The 17,469-nt window shown below is 39.0% G+C and overlaps 1 protein-coding gene across 1 annotated transcript in view; it reads right to left on the bottom strand.

The window, feature by feature from the left end:
• The window catches only part of LOC145984037 (uncharacterized), a 105,009-nt gene that overhangs the window by 22,687 nt on the left and 64,853 nt on the right, over positions 1-17,469 (bottom strand). The window contains exons 13-19 of the mRNA XM_083117378.1: positions 15,977-16,141; positions 12,006-12,263; positions 6,573-6,679; positions 3,620-3,710; positions 2,033-2,212; positions 988-1,060; positions 49-175 (exon numbers count right to left, since the gene is read on the bottom strand). Coding sequence (XP_082973504.1) covers positions 49-175; positions 988-1,060; positions 2,033-2,212; positions 3,620-3,710; positions 6,573-6,679; positions 12,006-12,263; positions 15,977-16,141 — 1,001 coding nt within the window. The remainder of the gene's footprint in view (positions 1-48; positions 176-987; positions 1,061-2,032; positions 2,213-3,619; positions 3,711-6,572; positions 6,680-12,005; positions 12,264-15,976; positions 16,142-17,469) is intronic.

The raw sequence follows: 17,469 nt of genomic DNA, 5'->3' as shown, positions 1-17,469 counted from the left end.
CAAGTTCAAGTCCGTGGAGTAGTGGGTTAGAGAAAAAGAGGGACTTGCCTTGTTTGTGAAGCCATGCAGAGTTTTGAGGTACCTGGCCATTCTCCTGCCAGCAGGCGTGAACTGGAAAATCCAGTCGTTGTGGTACCATGGAGCTCTAAACCTATCGAATACCAAGTGGCCCATCCTGTAATACGAGATTTCAGTTAGAGATACTCGGAATATTTGGAAACATTTTGAATCTCGAACAAACTTAAGAAATAGCTGCCTATCACGTCACGGTTATCATCACTCTTCACTTCCCTCAAGAAGATTCTCCTCAAATTTTTAATTCTGCGCCCACAATCACTTTGCTAGATGCAATCATTTATGACCATTCTTTCTCTTCTCAACGTGCTGCCATTTCAAAGATCTTCCTTCGTGAATTTAGTGCATTTGTTAGTAATAGTATTGTTCTATAATGCTCTTCTAATGTTACCTTGCGACAGAAATTTAGTATTTAGGATGTCATCATGTAGACTGCGGGGGTGTAAAGGGGGTGACCCTTTCCCAAGACACCCAAAGGTCAACCTCCCTTCCATGTAATACATTTTGCGGACTAGCGATGCTCTGGCGTCAGACTAACATCCAGTATAATCTTCTGTGGGGCTCGTGTTGTGTCGTTCCTATGTATTTGTGATTGTCCCCTCATCTACCTGCAGGAACACCACATCCATTAATACAAATATTTACCCATCACGTCCAAGAAACTTCATCACCCACTAGAACTTTCCACAAATTCAATTTGAAATCTAAATTTGCCTTTGCACGTGATTGTTTGCTTGTAAGTCCACTTTGTACACATAAAGGCTAACCAGGAAGGACTGTCCCCTTGAATATAAGGCGACGACGTTACCACTACGCCATCGGAAAGGCCTTACCTTTCCATCCCTGCCTCGTAAAACCTATTTACATCTATCAGATTGAAAATTCCGTTTACTCCTCTGTCTGGGTACTTACTGGAAGATGGCTTCCACATACTCTGAGTTCGTGGAGGACAGCTGAGCGTTGACTTTTGTTCCCATGGCAGTCTCTGCAACACAAAGAATACAAATGAGTGGAATTCAAGAGCTCTGAAGTTTATTAAGCCAACCCGTTAATTCATGTGCGCAATAAAACACTAATAAGATATAAGTTTATTTAACATTAAACATTACTAATAATTTGTTGTTACAAAGATGTGGTTGCAATTAGAATTCCTTTATTTGTAAAATAGTATATTAATGTTTCTCCTTGTATTTCCTTAATATTGTTTTCATTTCGTTGTATTTGGCTTTATTTACATTATTTTTAATTTTGTTAAGTTCTGTTGTCAATATGGTTATTTATATATCTTCGTACGTCGATTACGTTGAGAAATATGTTTAACTTGTATGCTGAGAAGAGTTAGGTGGCAAAACAGCATGTGATGAAGCTTGCTTTATGATCAGATAGAATAATCGGAACAGAACCTAGTGTTTCAGATTCGAATTCCTGCCTGGGTATGGTGTTGTTTGTGAGTGCCCCTTCATCATATCATCACTCATCCTCATCTTCGCGATTAGTCAAAAGTGGCAGAAAAGCTATGTAAAATAACTAAATCAATCAATCAAGAACCTAGAGTTTAAAGTGACATCCGACACATTATGAAATATACTATATTAAAAGGTGACTACGTTAGACACTATCCCGGACGTCCAATTTTATTAATATTATTACATTCTATTTTCTGCAAATTCTTGTATTTTACCAGAACAATTGGAACATTGAAAGTGATACTAAATTAGTGGACAAAAATAATGCTCATATATTCAATTAAATTTTCGCTTTCTGTAGTGGAAATGCTCTCATCCAATAATATTCTCTTGACGAAACGTCTGTTTAAATCCCACACAAATCTTTCATTTAATTCCGGATTAACTTCTTTGCATGCATTTGAACGTGAAGAATGTTTTATATTGCAATTGCAGTTTTGTTTGTCGTGCAAAATGTTGATGACTATACACGAATAAAACCTGTCACTCACCACATATGATGTCCAACGTGCAGGCGCAGACGTAAGGGTAGATGTCGAAGTAGCCTTTGGTCTTCTGGAACCTCTCCACCATGATCTCGGCGTTGGAGTTGTACACGCTCATGAAGTTGTCCAGCATCTTGAAGTGGAAGGTCGGAGTTATCATCTTCCTGCGCAAGTGCCACTTGGATCCTGCAACACACGTTCCAAGTTAAATACCCGTGAAAATCTTTCAGAAAAAAACAACAGACAATTGAGCCTCCCCCCTACTACCCTTTCTTAAATTGTCTGTTAAATTGGCGAAATCCACATGTTACCACTAGGAAAACACAGTGTACATTTTTAATATTCCTGTTTCTAAAAATATATTTTCTAAAATACATTTTAACTAAATATTTGCATCCATGGGACAATTTTTTCAGATAATACATACAGTGTGAATCGATGGCCTGGTGGGGTACCGCACCTCCTTTAAAATTTGAGTGGTTACACTATACCCTTGTACCTCCTCCCCTTGTTTGTGCTTCACTGTACCCAGACAAAACATTGTATTTACATTTCATACCGGGTGGTCCAAAAGTCCCGGAACGGTGACATATCGTGAGAAATACACATCGAATCGGAAATCGAAAAAAATACGTGTTTAATAAGTGAAAGAAAGTTATTCAATGATATCACACTTGATTCCCCATCCCCGCCCCCTCGGGGTTCGGGGGGGGGGGGGCAACTGTGAAATTTTAAATGGAAACCCCCATTTTGTATTGTAGAATCGGAAAGAGGACTTCATTCCGAGTCCAACGAGCTATCAACTATCCTCCTAGCTCAATTAGGAACGGAGAATTGGCGATTAAAAGAAGAAAAAAAGAAAGAAAAAAGTGAAATTTCATGAAACCCCCAAAAAAATTCAAAGGGACGCTCTGCTCCTAATTGAGCTAGAGTGAAAGCGATTGCAGATTCGGAATCTGCAAGTGAAGACCTTTCAATAGAGTATATGGAAGGGGGGGGGCATAAAATCGCCATATCTCCGTTCCTAATTGAGCTAGGAGGATGGTTGATAGCTCGTTGGACTCGGAATGAAGTCCTCTTTTCGATTCTATAATACAAAATGGGGGTTTCCATTTAAAATTTCACAGTTGCCCCCGCCCCCTCCCGCCCCACCCCCAGGGGGCGGAGGTGGGGAATCAAGTGTGATATCATTGAATAGCTTTCTTTCACTTATTAAATACGTATTTTTTCTTTTTTCGATTCGATGTGTATTTCTCACGATATGTGACCGTTCCGGGACTTTTGGACCACATATGCCTACGATATATGAAGTGTCAATTTCAGCCCCCCAAAATTAAGTCCTAGATACGCCGTTAATCTTAATGAATACCATAAGAGCCGACTCGCGTGGCGGAGTGGTTATCGCAACGCCGCCAGGGGTACCGGGTTCGAGTGCCGGCCTGGGCATGGCTGTGACTGTTCCTTTATCAATTCCATCACTCATCCTCATCGTCGCCATTAACCAAAAGTGGCAGAAAAGGGACGGTAAATAACAAAAACCAAATGAAATCAAATACGATATGAATTAAAAGTACGTAAGTAAATAAGCCTCACCTGTGCTTGTTAGAAGACCCGTACCTAGCCATGGATGAAGAAACTTGTAAAGGACTGCTTTGTCCATGTGCTTTGTGCTGTTAAGGACAACCTAACAGGAGAAAAATATGCTTACTTTCTGTACAAAGATGTAACAGACTTATATTCAAGAACTGAAAATGGTATAAATATAGAAACAAATGTATCTTTTTCAAATATTCTTACCGACTTATACTACTGCAGTATAGTAAAATCAACTTTGTCCATCTATTTCCACAGATTATATGTTTTTAACTATTTATTTATTTAGAAGATTTCAGAAAAAATACGTTGAAATTATATCATCCAGAAAAGCAACCAAAAAGAGTTATAAAATGAATCACTGATCATAATAATCTATTAAATCTCAACGGGTTTAAAAAAAAATAAGATAGCCTATATATTTTAGCATTTTAACATTACAAATAAATTTGAAATGAAATATATATATTTAAATGTTTTGAATAGATTTACACCTTTGTACAACACTGTATATTTACTATACATGCATAAAACTGTTGTACAGAGTTAGTTAGCTCCATAGAAGGGACTTAGAATAATATACGCGTAGACTCAATACATAAGTGATAAAATTAGAATAAAATGTAAAAGAATATTTATAAAATTTGCCTACATAATTGTCATGTTTCATTCCTATTTTAAATAACACTGGGGAACAGTGAAATTGAAGCACATTGTTTGAGAGCTAATTTAGGGCAATTTCATGCTGTTGGATAATGATATAATAATATATTTCCTGAATTGGCTCTAATTTATTAAATAAATGCAACTAAACCAAAATGGCGGAAACATAAGACATACATATAAATGAACTTCCAACAACAATTTAATATTTCTTTTTGTGATTACAATCATTATTATAAAAATAAATTTATATAGGCATATGATCATAATAATTCAGAAAATATGTACACAATGAAGTAACAAACTATGTGAAACGTTTTCTATACGATTTCCTGCTGTATTGATTTTTAGGTCAATCCCTCTGTAAGCTCCAATAGTAGTCGGCCATCATGTGTCGATCCCACCGTCCCTGGTACCTTTCTTCCATTAACCTTATATCCTGATGGAACCTTTCTCCCTGTTCTTCACTAAAATCACCAAGGTTCTCAGGGAATCTGTCAATGTGGCTATGTAGAAAATGTATCTTCACACTCATATTAGCTCCCAATTTCTCAAAATTTTTCAACATAATTCCAACTTTATCGCGGTAGTTTTCTGCTCTGTCATTCCCAAAAGGTTTTTGACGACGGACACAAAGCTCAGCCATGCCTCAGATTCGATGTAAGACATGTAAGTTGTAAAATTGGCATCATTTATAAGTGTACGAATTTGTGGTGGTCCGTCAAAGATTCCTGCCTTCAATTTTTCAATCCTTAGTCCTGGAAAAATGTGGCATATATATTTGAAACAATCACCACTTGTATTTAAGGCCTTGACAAACTGTTTTATCAACCCAAGTTTAATATGCAGTGGCGGAAGGATGATTTTGTCCCTATCTATCAGCGGTTCGTGAATGATATTAGCTTTTCCCACTAATATTTTCCCTTGGGGGGGCAAACTTTTATCGTCCAGTGCTTTTCTCTAGCACGACTATGCCATAAACATAGGAAACAGGGATATTTTGTGTACCCACTTTGCTGTCCTAGAAAAAATTCACCATCTTCAAATACACACACGAGCCACTTATGTTGAGCATATTCAATTTTTTTCCAAAACCATTTTTATGTTTTGGTATTCTTCCTTAAGCTTTGTTGAGTGTCCGAAATACTGCCTAGCAATGCTTCATAAGTTGCCTAGCAACATTTTACAAATAAATAAATAAGTTTCTTAATGGGAATTTCAGCCCATTATCAAATTTTGATATTACCGAGAAAAGCGTAGAGTAATTTTACCTCCTACATTTTCCATGGTGTGTTTATTTTTAAAACTGGAGTCAATTCAACTGAACCAATCATAGAATTGGCAATCACAGCTGGTTTGTGTGCTGAAACTGTTATTAAACTTTATGCCACAAAATAAAATCTTTGTTTTTGTTCCCCAGTGTAATCATTACCATGTGTTCAAACTTAAGAACGAAAGCCAAAGAAGGAGATACTAAATAAAAATAAACCTCCTGCAGAAACGTGCAGAAATCAAAACGCCAAAGCCAAAAAGAGGGGTTGGATGGGCCACGGCCCCCAACTTTCAATGAAAAAATCATAAAAATGGGTAGTTTGCCCCTTTTCCCCTGCTATTTTGAGAAGTGGACGCAAACTTTAGTCTTATTTTCAAAGAATGGTCCTTTCCCAACCGAATGAAAGTCATTTCATGTTCCTGGGTGCATTATATTATCGAATATGTGAAACAAACTCCCCATTTTTATGATTTTTTTTTCATTTAAAGTTGGGGGCCGCGGCCCACCCAACCCCTCTGATTAGATTTGGCGATTAGATTTTTGCACGGTTGCATGCCCTGATGTTTTAGCTGAAAAACAACAGTTACCCGAAGTAGATTAGTCAAATAGCCTACGAGTTATAACATTTCTTGTCAAATAAGTGTACGAATTTAAAATTCGCGCCAAAGGCATCGGCGAAACCGGGGTTACTTTTTGACGACCCCTCGGCAGAGTAAAGGTTAAGTTATTTTGTACGTTGAAACAAAAGAGTAGTTATCATATTTCAAAGAAACTGAATCTAAAATGTCAGCTCATAAAATTTGTTGGTTCCATTTCACCTAAAAATCTCTGGGCTTTGCAGAAAGCCTAGCTAGCCTACAATATACGCCCCTGGTATACATGTAGACCTATAGATTTATATGTGTATACATATATGGCAATAAACTCCAGCAGATATAAATCTTAGTTTCATAAAAGTTCAGAATTGTATTTTTTCGTAAGAATGCAGTTAAAGTAAAGCGGTCACGTGAAACTTACCTCCACCGTGTTGGGGTCGAACATGTGGACATGTGCCTCGCTTCCGATCCAGAGTCTGAACACGGGACCAAATTTTTTAGCATACTTGTCAGCGATGCTAAACAACTCTGAAAGAGAAAGAAATTTTTAGGACACGAAACGTAATTTCTAGGTCGCATTCGCAAACAACTGAAGGGTTAATCTATACCAAACGGTAAAAAAAAAAAAAAAAAAATGGTTGCTCGACTATTTTTTTAAAAATTTCATTTCAAACCAGGCATTACTTTTCTAAAACTTTACTTCGTTCGTTTAAAAATGGCGACCATTTTTGGCCTTTGCAGAAGGTTGTGATAATTATGATAACTCAGCTAAGAAAATTGACATAAAGCTGGGGTTAAAAATCTTGTTTAAAGTACATTTCAAGCTACATTTTATGTTCTGTGCAAATGGCTGAAATTTAGGGCCAAGAATGATATTTGTTAGAAGAAAAATCAAGAAGCGCCAGGGTCCCGGGTTCGAATCCCGGCATGGGCATGGATGTTTGCGAATGTCCATTCATCAATTTCATCATATCATCACTCATTCCCATCTTCGCAAATTAGCGAAAAGTGGCACAAAATGCAAAGTAAAATAAAGTAAATCAATCAATCAGAAAAAATCTAGTAGGGAAGTATTGTAATATTAAGAGCTATATATATTTTTAGAGGAAATATATAGCCTACGAAGATCCAAAGTTTTAGCAGAAAATATTTGAGTTCTTTTACTGATTTCGTCTTTGACTAATAGCTCTTTGAAAATGCTCATTTTTCATTTTTTTAAATTTAGGTGGATCTAATAAAAAATTGATATTTACGGCATAAAGAGTACCACGAGAGGTACCTGTAAAAAAATTAAAAATCGATATTTCATGAACAGGCAAAACGTTATTAGTTGCAAACAAATATTTACTTTTAATGAACTATCATGCAATTAAAATTATTTAATTTAATAATTACATCATACGAATGGGATAGTAAGCCTGTGAGAAGCTTATGAATGAAAAGGTGCTACGTTCTAGATATGTCGTTACTACCATTTCTAACCTTCATTTTAAAAGTTGTTAATTTAAGGGGAATTTAATAGGTTAGTCAAAAAGTAAATGCAATGTTTTTATTTTCTTCCGTAGGTTGGCTGTACAGCTTTCTGCGCTCGGAAGCCGTTGCCTTCGCCTGTGGCAGGTTACAGCGTCATCACTTCAGTTCGCTCTGCAGTGTTGCCAAGTAAACATGGCTGCGCCACTGTCCGTGTGCACCACAGAAGAACAGCGTTCTGTAATCCGTTTTTTGTGGTCTGAAGGTGTACCAGGAGCTGAAATCCATAGAAGACTTTCAGCACAATACGGTGATAATGTTTTACCGCTGCGAAGTGTTTACCAGTGGATTGAAACGTTCAAAAGCGGTGAGAACAAGTGTGAAGGACGAGGAAAGAGCAGGTCCTCCAGCCACATCCACTACTGATGACAACATTGAGTAAGTCCGTGAGCTGGTTCTGAATAACCGACGGGTGACTGTTGATGAAGTGGCAAACCATATGCACGTTAGTCATGGTTCTGCATATGAAATTATCGGAGATGAAACATGGATCCATCACTTCGAACCTGAGAGCAAACGCCAGAGCATGGAATGGAAACACCCTGAATCTTCAGTGAAAAAGAAATTCAAGCGTCAACACTCTGCAGGAAAAGTGATGCTCACACTTTTTTGGGACTCAGAAAAGGTAATTATGGAACATTGTGTGGAAAAGGGACAACAATAAACAGTGAACGATACAGTGATATGCTTTCGAACAAGTTGAAGCCTGCAATTCGAAGCAAACGACGAGGTCGATTGTCGGAAGGCATTCTTTTGTTGCATGACAACACGCGTCCCCATACCGCCGCCAACACCGCTCAAACTCTTCAGAATCTGGGCTTCGAGGTGTTAGAGCATCCTGCATACAGTTTTGATCTCGCCCCGTCGGATTACCATCTGTTCGGTCCACTTAAAGATGCTTTAAGAGGCCGTCGATTCGACACAGATCAACAGGTGAAGGAAGCGGTGCATACGTGGCTTGCTGCTCAACCGAAAACCTTTTTTTCTCAGGGTATCGGAAAGCTTGTGGAACGTTGGACCAAGTGCATTGAAGTGCAGGGGGACTATGTTGGAAAATGATATCATTGTAAGTTTTCTATTGTTGCTGTGAAAAATAAAAAAAAATGATTGCATTTACTTTTTGACTGACCTAATACATTCGAACTTTGGTTTTACTCAAGTTATTTTCTGCTTTCATTTGAAAAATTCTGATTTTTTTCTCTAAAGTTAAGGACGGGCTATAGCTCCATCAGCTCGCCACTGCGTACGCCAGTGCCTGCGATCCCTTAACTACAAGGCGACGACGTCAAATAATTAGAAGAGAAAGAGAAAGAATGAGACGAATACTGAAACATAGAAGGAAAGAAATATTATTGTAAAAGATATAATAATAATAATAATAACCCATAGCTCTACAGCCCGATGAGGGCCTTGGCTTAAATACCGACTGCTGGTCTCCCTCCCACACTGTTCCTTCGTCACCTGTTATAGCGTGGAGATCTTAGACCAGTATTGGAGTGTCGGGGGATCAGCCCAACGAGCCCCCAGCCGTTGCAGGTCTTCTCGATCGGGTTACGCTCACTCACTCACTCGGAGCTTCCCAATTTCCTCACGATGGTGGGTTGCCACCGGCCATATACGTAGGCCAAATAAATTCCGACCAGAGCCGGATTCGAACCTACGCGAGAACGCCTTAACCCGCTCGACTACGGAGGAGGACTATTCTAAAAGATAGAGGATAGAAATACAGTTACTCACAATGTTGTTCGTACAGTTGAAGTTTGAGAAGTAAAAAAAAAATACAGTAACCCTTAGTGCATTAGGTATTCTCCCTACAAGTAATTATAAGACACATGGTGATTTACGTATTTACAACCATTTGTTCCCCCACAAACTTAGCAAATCTGAAACTGTCGTTTTTTTTTCTGCTTGTGAATGGCCTTTTCCCTGCTATTCTGCCATGGAATCCATATTTATACAAAACCCGTCGTATGGTCTCGTTGCACATTTGTTTCCATGTTTCTTCATCAATTACTGGACGTAGTTTTGGCACACTCAATCTAGGGTTGTATCTAATATTGTGAATTACTAAACGTTCTTCTCTGGAATTTAGTTTCCTTTCTCTACTTTCGTTGTACATTTTGTGTTGAACCACTGTATCGGAATTTGTTAATGGTATACTGAACTGTGAAGTGCGTTCTGTTCACTAACTGGCCTATTTTCCTCATGGAAAATCCTCTTAAAGCCAGATTTACTATCGCCTCTTTCAAGTCTGCACTCGTTTCCTTTCTCTTCCCCATTTTGGCTCGAAACGACAGACGGAGTGACGAAACATAACAACGAAGCTCTTGTATGGTAACAGTTAAATCTGACCTCGCGTGCACACCTGCTGGGCACACACACACACACCTTCCTGACACTGCAGTGTAGGAACAGAAAAGTGGCGTGACTGTGGCAAGTCTTTGTAACACCTTTGTTGATCGAATGCTATTGATTTTAATGCGCCTCGGCACTCTCTCACATGCTTATGTGTATTAATTACCAACAATAATGACAATATGTTCCACACCATGTGGTAAATTACGGTTAACACTATGATATTTGCCCTGTACTGTAAAGGTAGAGAAAGAGCGGAAGAATTGAGAAAGAAAAAACGAAGGAGAGAGAGAAGGGTAGAGAAAAAGGAAGAAGAAGAAGAAAGAAGAGGGAAAGAAAACCAGAAGAATGCGTGACGTAGAAGGAGAAGAAGAGCAATGGAGAGAGGTAGAAGTAGGAAAGAGAGAGAGAGGTAAAGCGAGTGTAAAGCCTGGTCTACACGTAATATTTTAATCGTTATTCTTGCATGATCATGCCAGACGGGTGAAACAAAACATTACGTGTGCACGGTATGTTTGACGTTTTGCATGAACTGAACGAGGTTTGACGACCGCTCGAAAGACTGATGGCTGGGGCTTTGTTTTCAAACAAAACGGAAGACAAGTCGTTGCATGTAGACACATCTGCCTGATTGGTCAAACTTCGCTTAATTTGCGCCTGGTCTCGTTAATGTTGGATGTGTAACGTCTTGTTTTTTGGTTGTTTTTTTCAATTTGTGGGGTTACTAGCTTTAATAATTTGCAGTACGCAGTGGCGGCGATTAGGCGGGGCGAGGGGGGGCAGTTATCCCCTCAGTTTTTGCATCTTTCATCCTCGCTCTATGCTAAACCTTATCTACGAGGGAAAGTAAACTGTTTTTGTCCCCCCAGTTTTGGCACCTTTCCCCCCTCGTTTTGGAACCCAATCGCCTCCACTTGCAGTAGGTGTCCAGAACCATACGTAAATAATTGACAATCCTCATTCCTGCCGTAATTCACGGAGCAAATTAAATTGTGAGAATTTACCCCAGGCTCGGCTGGACCTGTGACCGACGCGAAGGCAGCTTTCTTCGAATTTCCGTTTCCTTTCGAAAAACCGCTATGATATTCCAAAATAAAATAATTAAAAAATAATCTGCTTAGAATTCCTTCCAGAGCATTCACGTGAAATTTCGTGTGTTCTGCCTTCGCTATTGTCTAGATATTCTCAATAGTTACGTAATCACGAAACCACCATGAGCGATGTAATTATTTTTTTTCCAATCTCACCGCATACACTGAAATTCTATTTATCCATTTTGTATTTCGAACGACTGAAGAAAAGACCAACAGAAAGCATGAATAGTGTAGCCGCGTGTTTTGCATCACTCTTCTCTGTCAAACTTACCTTATCATGCAAGACGACGGCAAAACATTACGTGTGGACCAGCCTTAAGAGCAGCCAAGCCACGAAGCAGAACGATCTCTGGTCACGTAACGGGGAAGGACATATTCAGAAAGGATCAACCAATTGAAAGCAAAAGGGATTACTTCTAATTGTAGTACTTCTGTATTAAATATAATTTAACAAACATTAAAGTTAATTTGATGAGGACTCGCTTGCAATGCACGCATGAAACTGATTATCTAGAATAAAATTGCTGTAAAATAACTTAGTTATTTTTTAAGTAACGATAACTGAGTACCTTTCTCAAATAAGTTACTATAAGAGGAGCTGAGTTACTTTCTCAAATGAGTAACTGTAGCTGAGTTACTTACTCAAATGAGTAACTGTAGCTGAGTTACTTTCTCAAATGAGTAACTTAAACTGAGTTACTTTCTCAAATAACTAACTGTAACGGCAACTTAGTTACTTCCTCAAATTAATAACTATAACTGTAGCTGAGTTACTTTCTCAAATGAGTAACTTTAACTGCAGCTGAGTTACTCTTGGGGGAAAATAACTGTATCTCAGTTCCTTTGGAAAGCTAGCTCCCCACATCCAACCTTACCTTCCCTGTTGGCCAGGAGTAGAGGCAGAGCGTTCCCCAGCAGGGGGAGCGCCCTGGGCCCCGGCAACTGCTCCAGGAAGTACAACACCCGCAGCCTGCTCTTGCCGTTGTGCAGCAATAGCAGCAGCAGCAGCAGCATCAGGGCGCCGAACAACCACGCGAAGGTAACGTCCATCGTGAATGAGCCTGAAATTTCCCGGCCAACTCTAATATTGCCCTTATCTTCGGGGGTTAAAGACACCGCGGCGACCTTCCACACTTTGGAAGAAGAGGCTGATAAACATGCTGTGTCACCCTTTTCCCCGTCTATCCGATTTTAGTGGGAGATAGTCACGTTTCATGACGTGTTATTTCCAGACATCTCTCTCTCTCTCTCTCTCTTTCTCTACGAACCTGGGCGTGGTGATAACACTGTCACATTGTAATCTAGTGATCCTGTGTTCAATCCCCGCATAGTGGTTCGGACACGACTCTAACTGTGCGTCCAGTCCCGATTAGCCTACCTGCGTCCTTGTTTACGCTGCGGATCAGGGTCGTATGGAGTGTGGTCATGATAACTCTTAGAATCTAAAGTTGGATTGATTGATTGATTGAATTGGTGTTTTAAGTCCAGTATATGCACAGTAAGGCTAATTTGGATTGGACCTACAGTTTAAAGCAGGATCCGAACCACTATGTGTCTCTATCGGGTATCGAACACGCGACCCCTTGATTACAAGGCGAAGACGCTACCACTGCACCATTGGTGAGGCCCACGAGGTTGGATATCATAGCACTGAAAGCAACGTCCAATTTGGCATCACAGTTTTTTTTTGTTTTTTTTTGCCGAATCTGCGGAATTAGTTTTGTGTATTTTCATCGGATTTGGTAATACATGCCACATAGAATTTTCAGTAGACACCTGTCAACGAAGCGTGAATTATTACGTTCAGTTCCTTGGAAAAAAAGTAATAACAATCAACTAAGTTTGAAACGGAGCTACTAGAAGCAAGGTCAAGGTTAGTTATATAAAACCCTCACGTGACCATGAGAAAGAAAGTTGTCGGTGTTATGAGTTGCTCCTCATGTGACTGCGACCTGTGACCCAATCTCGTGACTGAACAAGATATGGTTTCCGATTCTGTTCTGTTTCACATATCCAAACGAACCAAAAAGCGACAACAACAACGTATTATCTATCAGCTCTTCATTATCTTGGTTTACGTCACGGCTTATCACACGCTTTTTATTTCATAAGAGTATACAATATTTTCTTCCACTACGTCGCTGGGAGGGTAGGAACAGACGTGTGAACGGATAAGGGAAGGGGTGTGATATTTCAGAAGCATCAATGTTTCACATGTTAAATTATGAAAAATATAGTCCCTACAAAGTAAAATATACAACATTTTCTCAACCTCATTATAAATAGTATTCGTCACATTAACACACGTTTAAATTATATACAGAAAGTCGATAACTAAACCTTTTATGCTGCACCCCATTTAAACCACTCCACATAAAGGTGGTGAAAGTAAAATTGCTCAACGTATTTTCAATATACACCCCTCACAAAAAGTTTGGAATATTATTATATTATGCATTAAGTGATAGGCGCAGCCTTGGAATGCAACAACACATGGTATCTGTCTGCTGAACTTTCATGTGTTTTCGCCGACATATGCCACCGTGCCTATCACCTATTGCCTAATATAACAATGTTCCAAACGTCTTGTGAGGAGTGTAGTTACATTTACTTTCTAATTTAGATGTGTAAATTATTTTTTGGGCCATAATGGCAAATGTACTTGGAAGGAAGCATACCTCAGGGATATTTTGATTTGCTCCTTTGAATTCGATGTTATAGGTTATTCAGCACATATTTTTGTCCATTGCATAATACGGGAATACACCCTTTAACTGAAACATAATTGAGAACAAACTCCTAGCAAAGAAAATCAAATATGTTTGTCAAAAATTTCCTCGCTCAATTTTTAAAACTAATTCATTCATTCACTACTTAAGAAGAACTGAAACTATGCTGTTTCGGAAAATAAAATCTCCTTACTTATTAAAATCTAAGGATGTAAAGGGGAACTAACACACACAAGAAGAAACGCAGGACAACACGACTCCACAGAGGATTATTCTGGCCATGTATCCAGGCACCAGAGCCTCGTTTGCAAAGAGAATGGGGATCTCTTTACTCGTTTGCCTGCAAGAAGCAGTTACTGGAAACTGAGGGTATCTTACCAGAAGGTCGCCTCTTGTCAGAGATAATTTGATGAACAAGATCCAGACGTTTTCATCTATGCATAGGTTGAATTAAGTGATGTTATCCCTCTGTCACATAATTATTGTCCGGTACACTTTTGTTTGTTGTCCCATAATAATTGTCAGATATGCAAACTGTGACATTGGTGTATAGAGAAGAAGAAAATGAAACACGGGAATGAGTCATACAACGTTATTACTCAAGGATCAGTACAAATTGGCTGATCAAGTATCCAAAAGAACATAAATAAAAAGTCACCATTTTGGCATACCGGACTATAATTATGGGACAGAGGGAGTATTTTTTTCTGATACGGAGGTTAGAAAAACCAAACAGTTGACTGACGAAAACCTCCCCCACATCTTCATACTTGGTCAATTTCAACAACTGTTCTTATCACGGCCGAAGATGACAAAGGCGTCACACAACAGGCACTGAATTAAGCTTCATTTCCTGTTGTGACACACAATATTATTTTTACGTTAATCGGCCACTTATGTTTGGCGTATTAATAAATAGAATACATCTTACCTTTGCCTTCATTGTAGCACAGCTTGAAATACCGATTCTGCTAGCAAGCATACGTTTTCGTTGAACACTAAGATATCTTTTACTGTGAACCTTCAAATTCTTTACGAAGTAAAACCAGACAAAACTTTATCACACACCAAACCGTGTGACAGAGAAAGTCACCGGACGGTGATTCCTCCCGGTCCAAGGTTATTCCGCGATTATCGACGTAACACGGACGACCAGGAAAAAACTTAAATATCTTCCCTTTAAAGTTGAATTGCATCACCCACGCATTGGCAAGTATCTAGAAACATTTCGGCGGGGTCCGAAGTGTCTCAGAAATTATAATAATTATGTTTAAATTAAAATAATTAAATTATACTTAAATATTAATTAAAATATGTAAATTTATTAATATTGTAATGTTATTATTACGAATAGGTTTTTCATCTATTTGAGACGGTGTAAGAATAAATATGTAACAGCACGTAGCCTATTTATCACCTAACTAAGATCGTCAAAATTTGTATAAAAACAATGAAATTAATGTCAACTAGATGAATAATTGTATGTACATTGAAAAAGAAAAAAAGATGTTAGATTGTTTACGAAAAGTAAAGTTCCTGATTAATATTTTATGAATTTTATCATAAGGAGTAGAGTAGTGTGCATAATCCTATTTGGTACTGTCCTTCAAACCAGTATGATTCCAACATAATAATCCTTGCCTTCCATTTCAAAGGAAATAAATAACACCGATTATAGTACAACAAATGGTGAACAAGTACTTTTTTAATATTTTATTTAGTACATGGTAAGTCTTTCGGCGGGGAGACGGACCCACTGGATACCTCCCATAAATACGTCCTTGCCCACGCAACTTCCGCTCACTTATGACTGAAAATTCGCCAAGGGTCCCGGGTTCGAATCCCGGCCTGCGCATGGATGTTTGTGAGTGTCCAATCATCAATTTCATCATACGTTGAACTTCATCATCGTATCATCACTCATCTCCATCTTCGCAAATTAGCCAAAAGTGGCACAAAAAGCGAAGTAAAATAAAGCAAATCACTCAATCAATGATTGAAAATCGACGACTATGTCAGAGGATTTTCTTTCTTCTTGGTCCCTCTGTAGATGGTTGTTTCACTGAGAATTCATTTGGGTCAACTTACTTACATACAAAGCAAAGTGTGGCTGATTTAATCGTAGAGTCGGGGTTGGATTTTCAGGTTGATGCCATCGAAAGGTCTGAGAACGAGTTCCCCGACCAGCGGGACGTCCTCAATCTTGTCAACCGCTGTTACTTTGAAGCGCCGCAAGATGGCGGAAAGAACAGCCTTCTCCTCCAGCATTGCAAACTTCTGACCTGCGTAAAGATAAATGAAACATCGTTATAAAAGAGAAAGTCTTGACCCGGATATTTATCTAATAATAATATCATCCTTCGTGCTGAGTACAGCTACAAATCCTAATTTAAAACTACGTCAATTAATACATTATCAGGGCCTCCCCCATGGCGCAGTGGTAGCGTCATTGCCTTGTAATCAAGGGGTCCCGGGATCGATACCCGGTGGAGGCACAAGTGGTTCGGATCCCACTTTAAACTGTAGGTCCAGTCCCGATTAGCCTTACTGTGCATAAAGTGGACTTAAAACACCAACTCAAACCAAACCAATACATTATCAGTTTTAGCCTGTAATTATCGTAGTTCTGGTGCAGATGGTCCCTGGATAGATGTCAAAGATTTTGATGAATTTTTCAAAGAAAAATAAATGCGTATGTTCATTCAGGGGTCCCGGGTTCGAATTCCGACCTGGGTATGAATTTCTTGTGAGTGTCCGTCATCAATTGCATCACATCATTGCTCATCCTCATCTTTGCGATTAGCAGGAAGTGGCAGAAAAGCGTAATGAAATTAACCAAATCAATCAATCACATTTTCATATCGTGATCCAAACAAGGGAGGTTCTTAATTTTATTTTTATCACCAAATATTTAGGCAATTACCTTTCGACAGGGTGGGCCATCGCAATTAATGAATATCATGATAATAATAGCTTAGAATGTTTCGGAATGACGGTTGCTGTAGCCTCTCCCATAGTGTAGTAGCTAAGACTAAGACTGTCGCCTTGCAATCGAGAGTTCCGGGTTCGATTCCTTTGGATTCACATTCGAACTCAGTCCTGTAGATCCTGTGGAGGCACGTGGTGGTTCGGATCCCACTTTAAACTGTAGGTTGAGTGCCGATTAACCTTTCTGTGCATATAGTGGACTTAAAACTAAAGCCCAAACAAGCAAGCACATTTAAATCGCCCATTGAACTGTACGTTCAGTCCGAGTGAGACCATCTGAGCATAAAGTGGACTTGAAAACAACCTACAATGCTCTGAAAATAAAACTGAACTGTCATTCTTTCATTTAGAAGACTAATTCCACCGTTTTTTGTTAACAATATTTTCGATAAACTTTTTTTCTATCAAACTAGAATGTCTTCATACTGTTTTCAGCTTCCTTTAGGAAGTGAGTTGCCTTGTCTGAATCGTGTACCTATATTCTCAACCACGTTTGTCTAATCGCTCGATGAAGGTGATTAAACGGAACTGTCGAAGCAGTCACAAGCATTCCCAGGCCGGGACGTAGACTTGCAACCTTTCTCTGCTGGAAACAAAGTGCTTATTTATTTATTTGCGACTT

Source organism: Lepisma saccharinum, chromosome 1, assembly GCF_977018435.1.
Source record: "Lepisma saccharinum chromosome 1, izLepSacc3.1, whole genome shotgun sequence".
Taxonomy (NCBI): domain Eukaryota; kingdom Metazoa; phylum Arthropoda; class Insecta; order Zygentoma; family Lepismatidae; genus Lepisma; species Lepisma saccharinum.
This window is presented reverse-complemented; position numbering and strand designations above follow the sequence as displayed.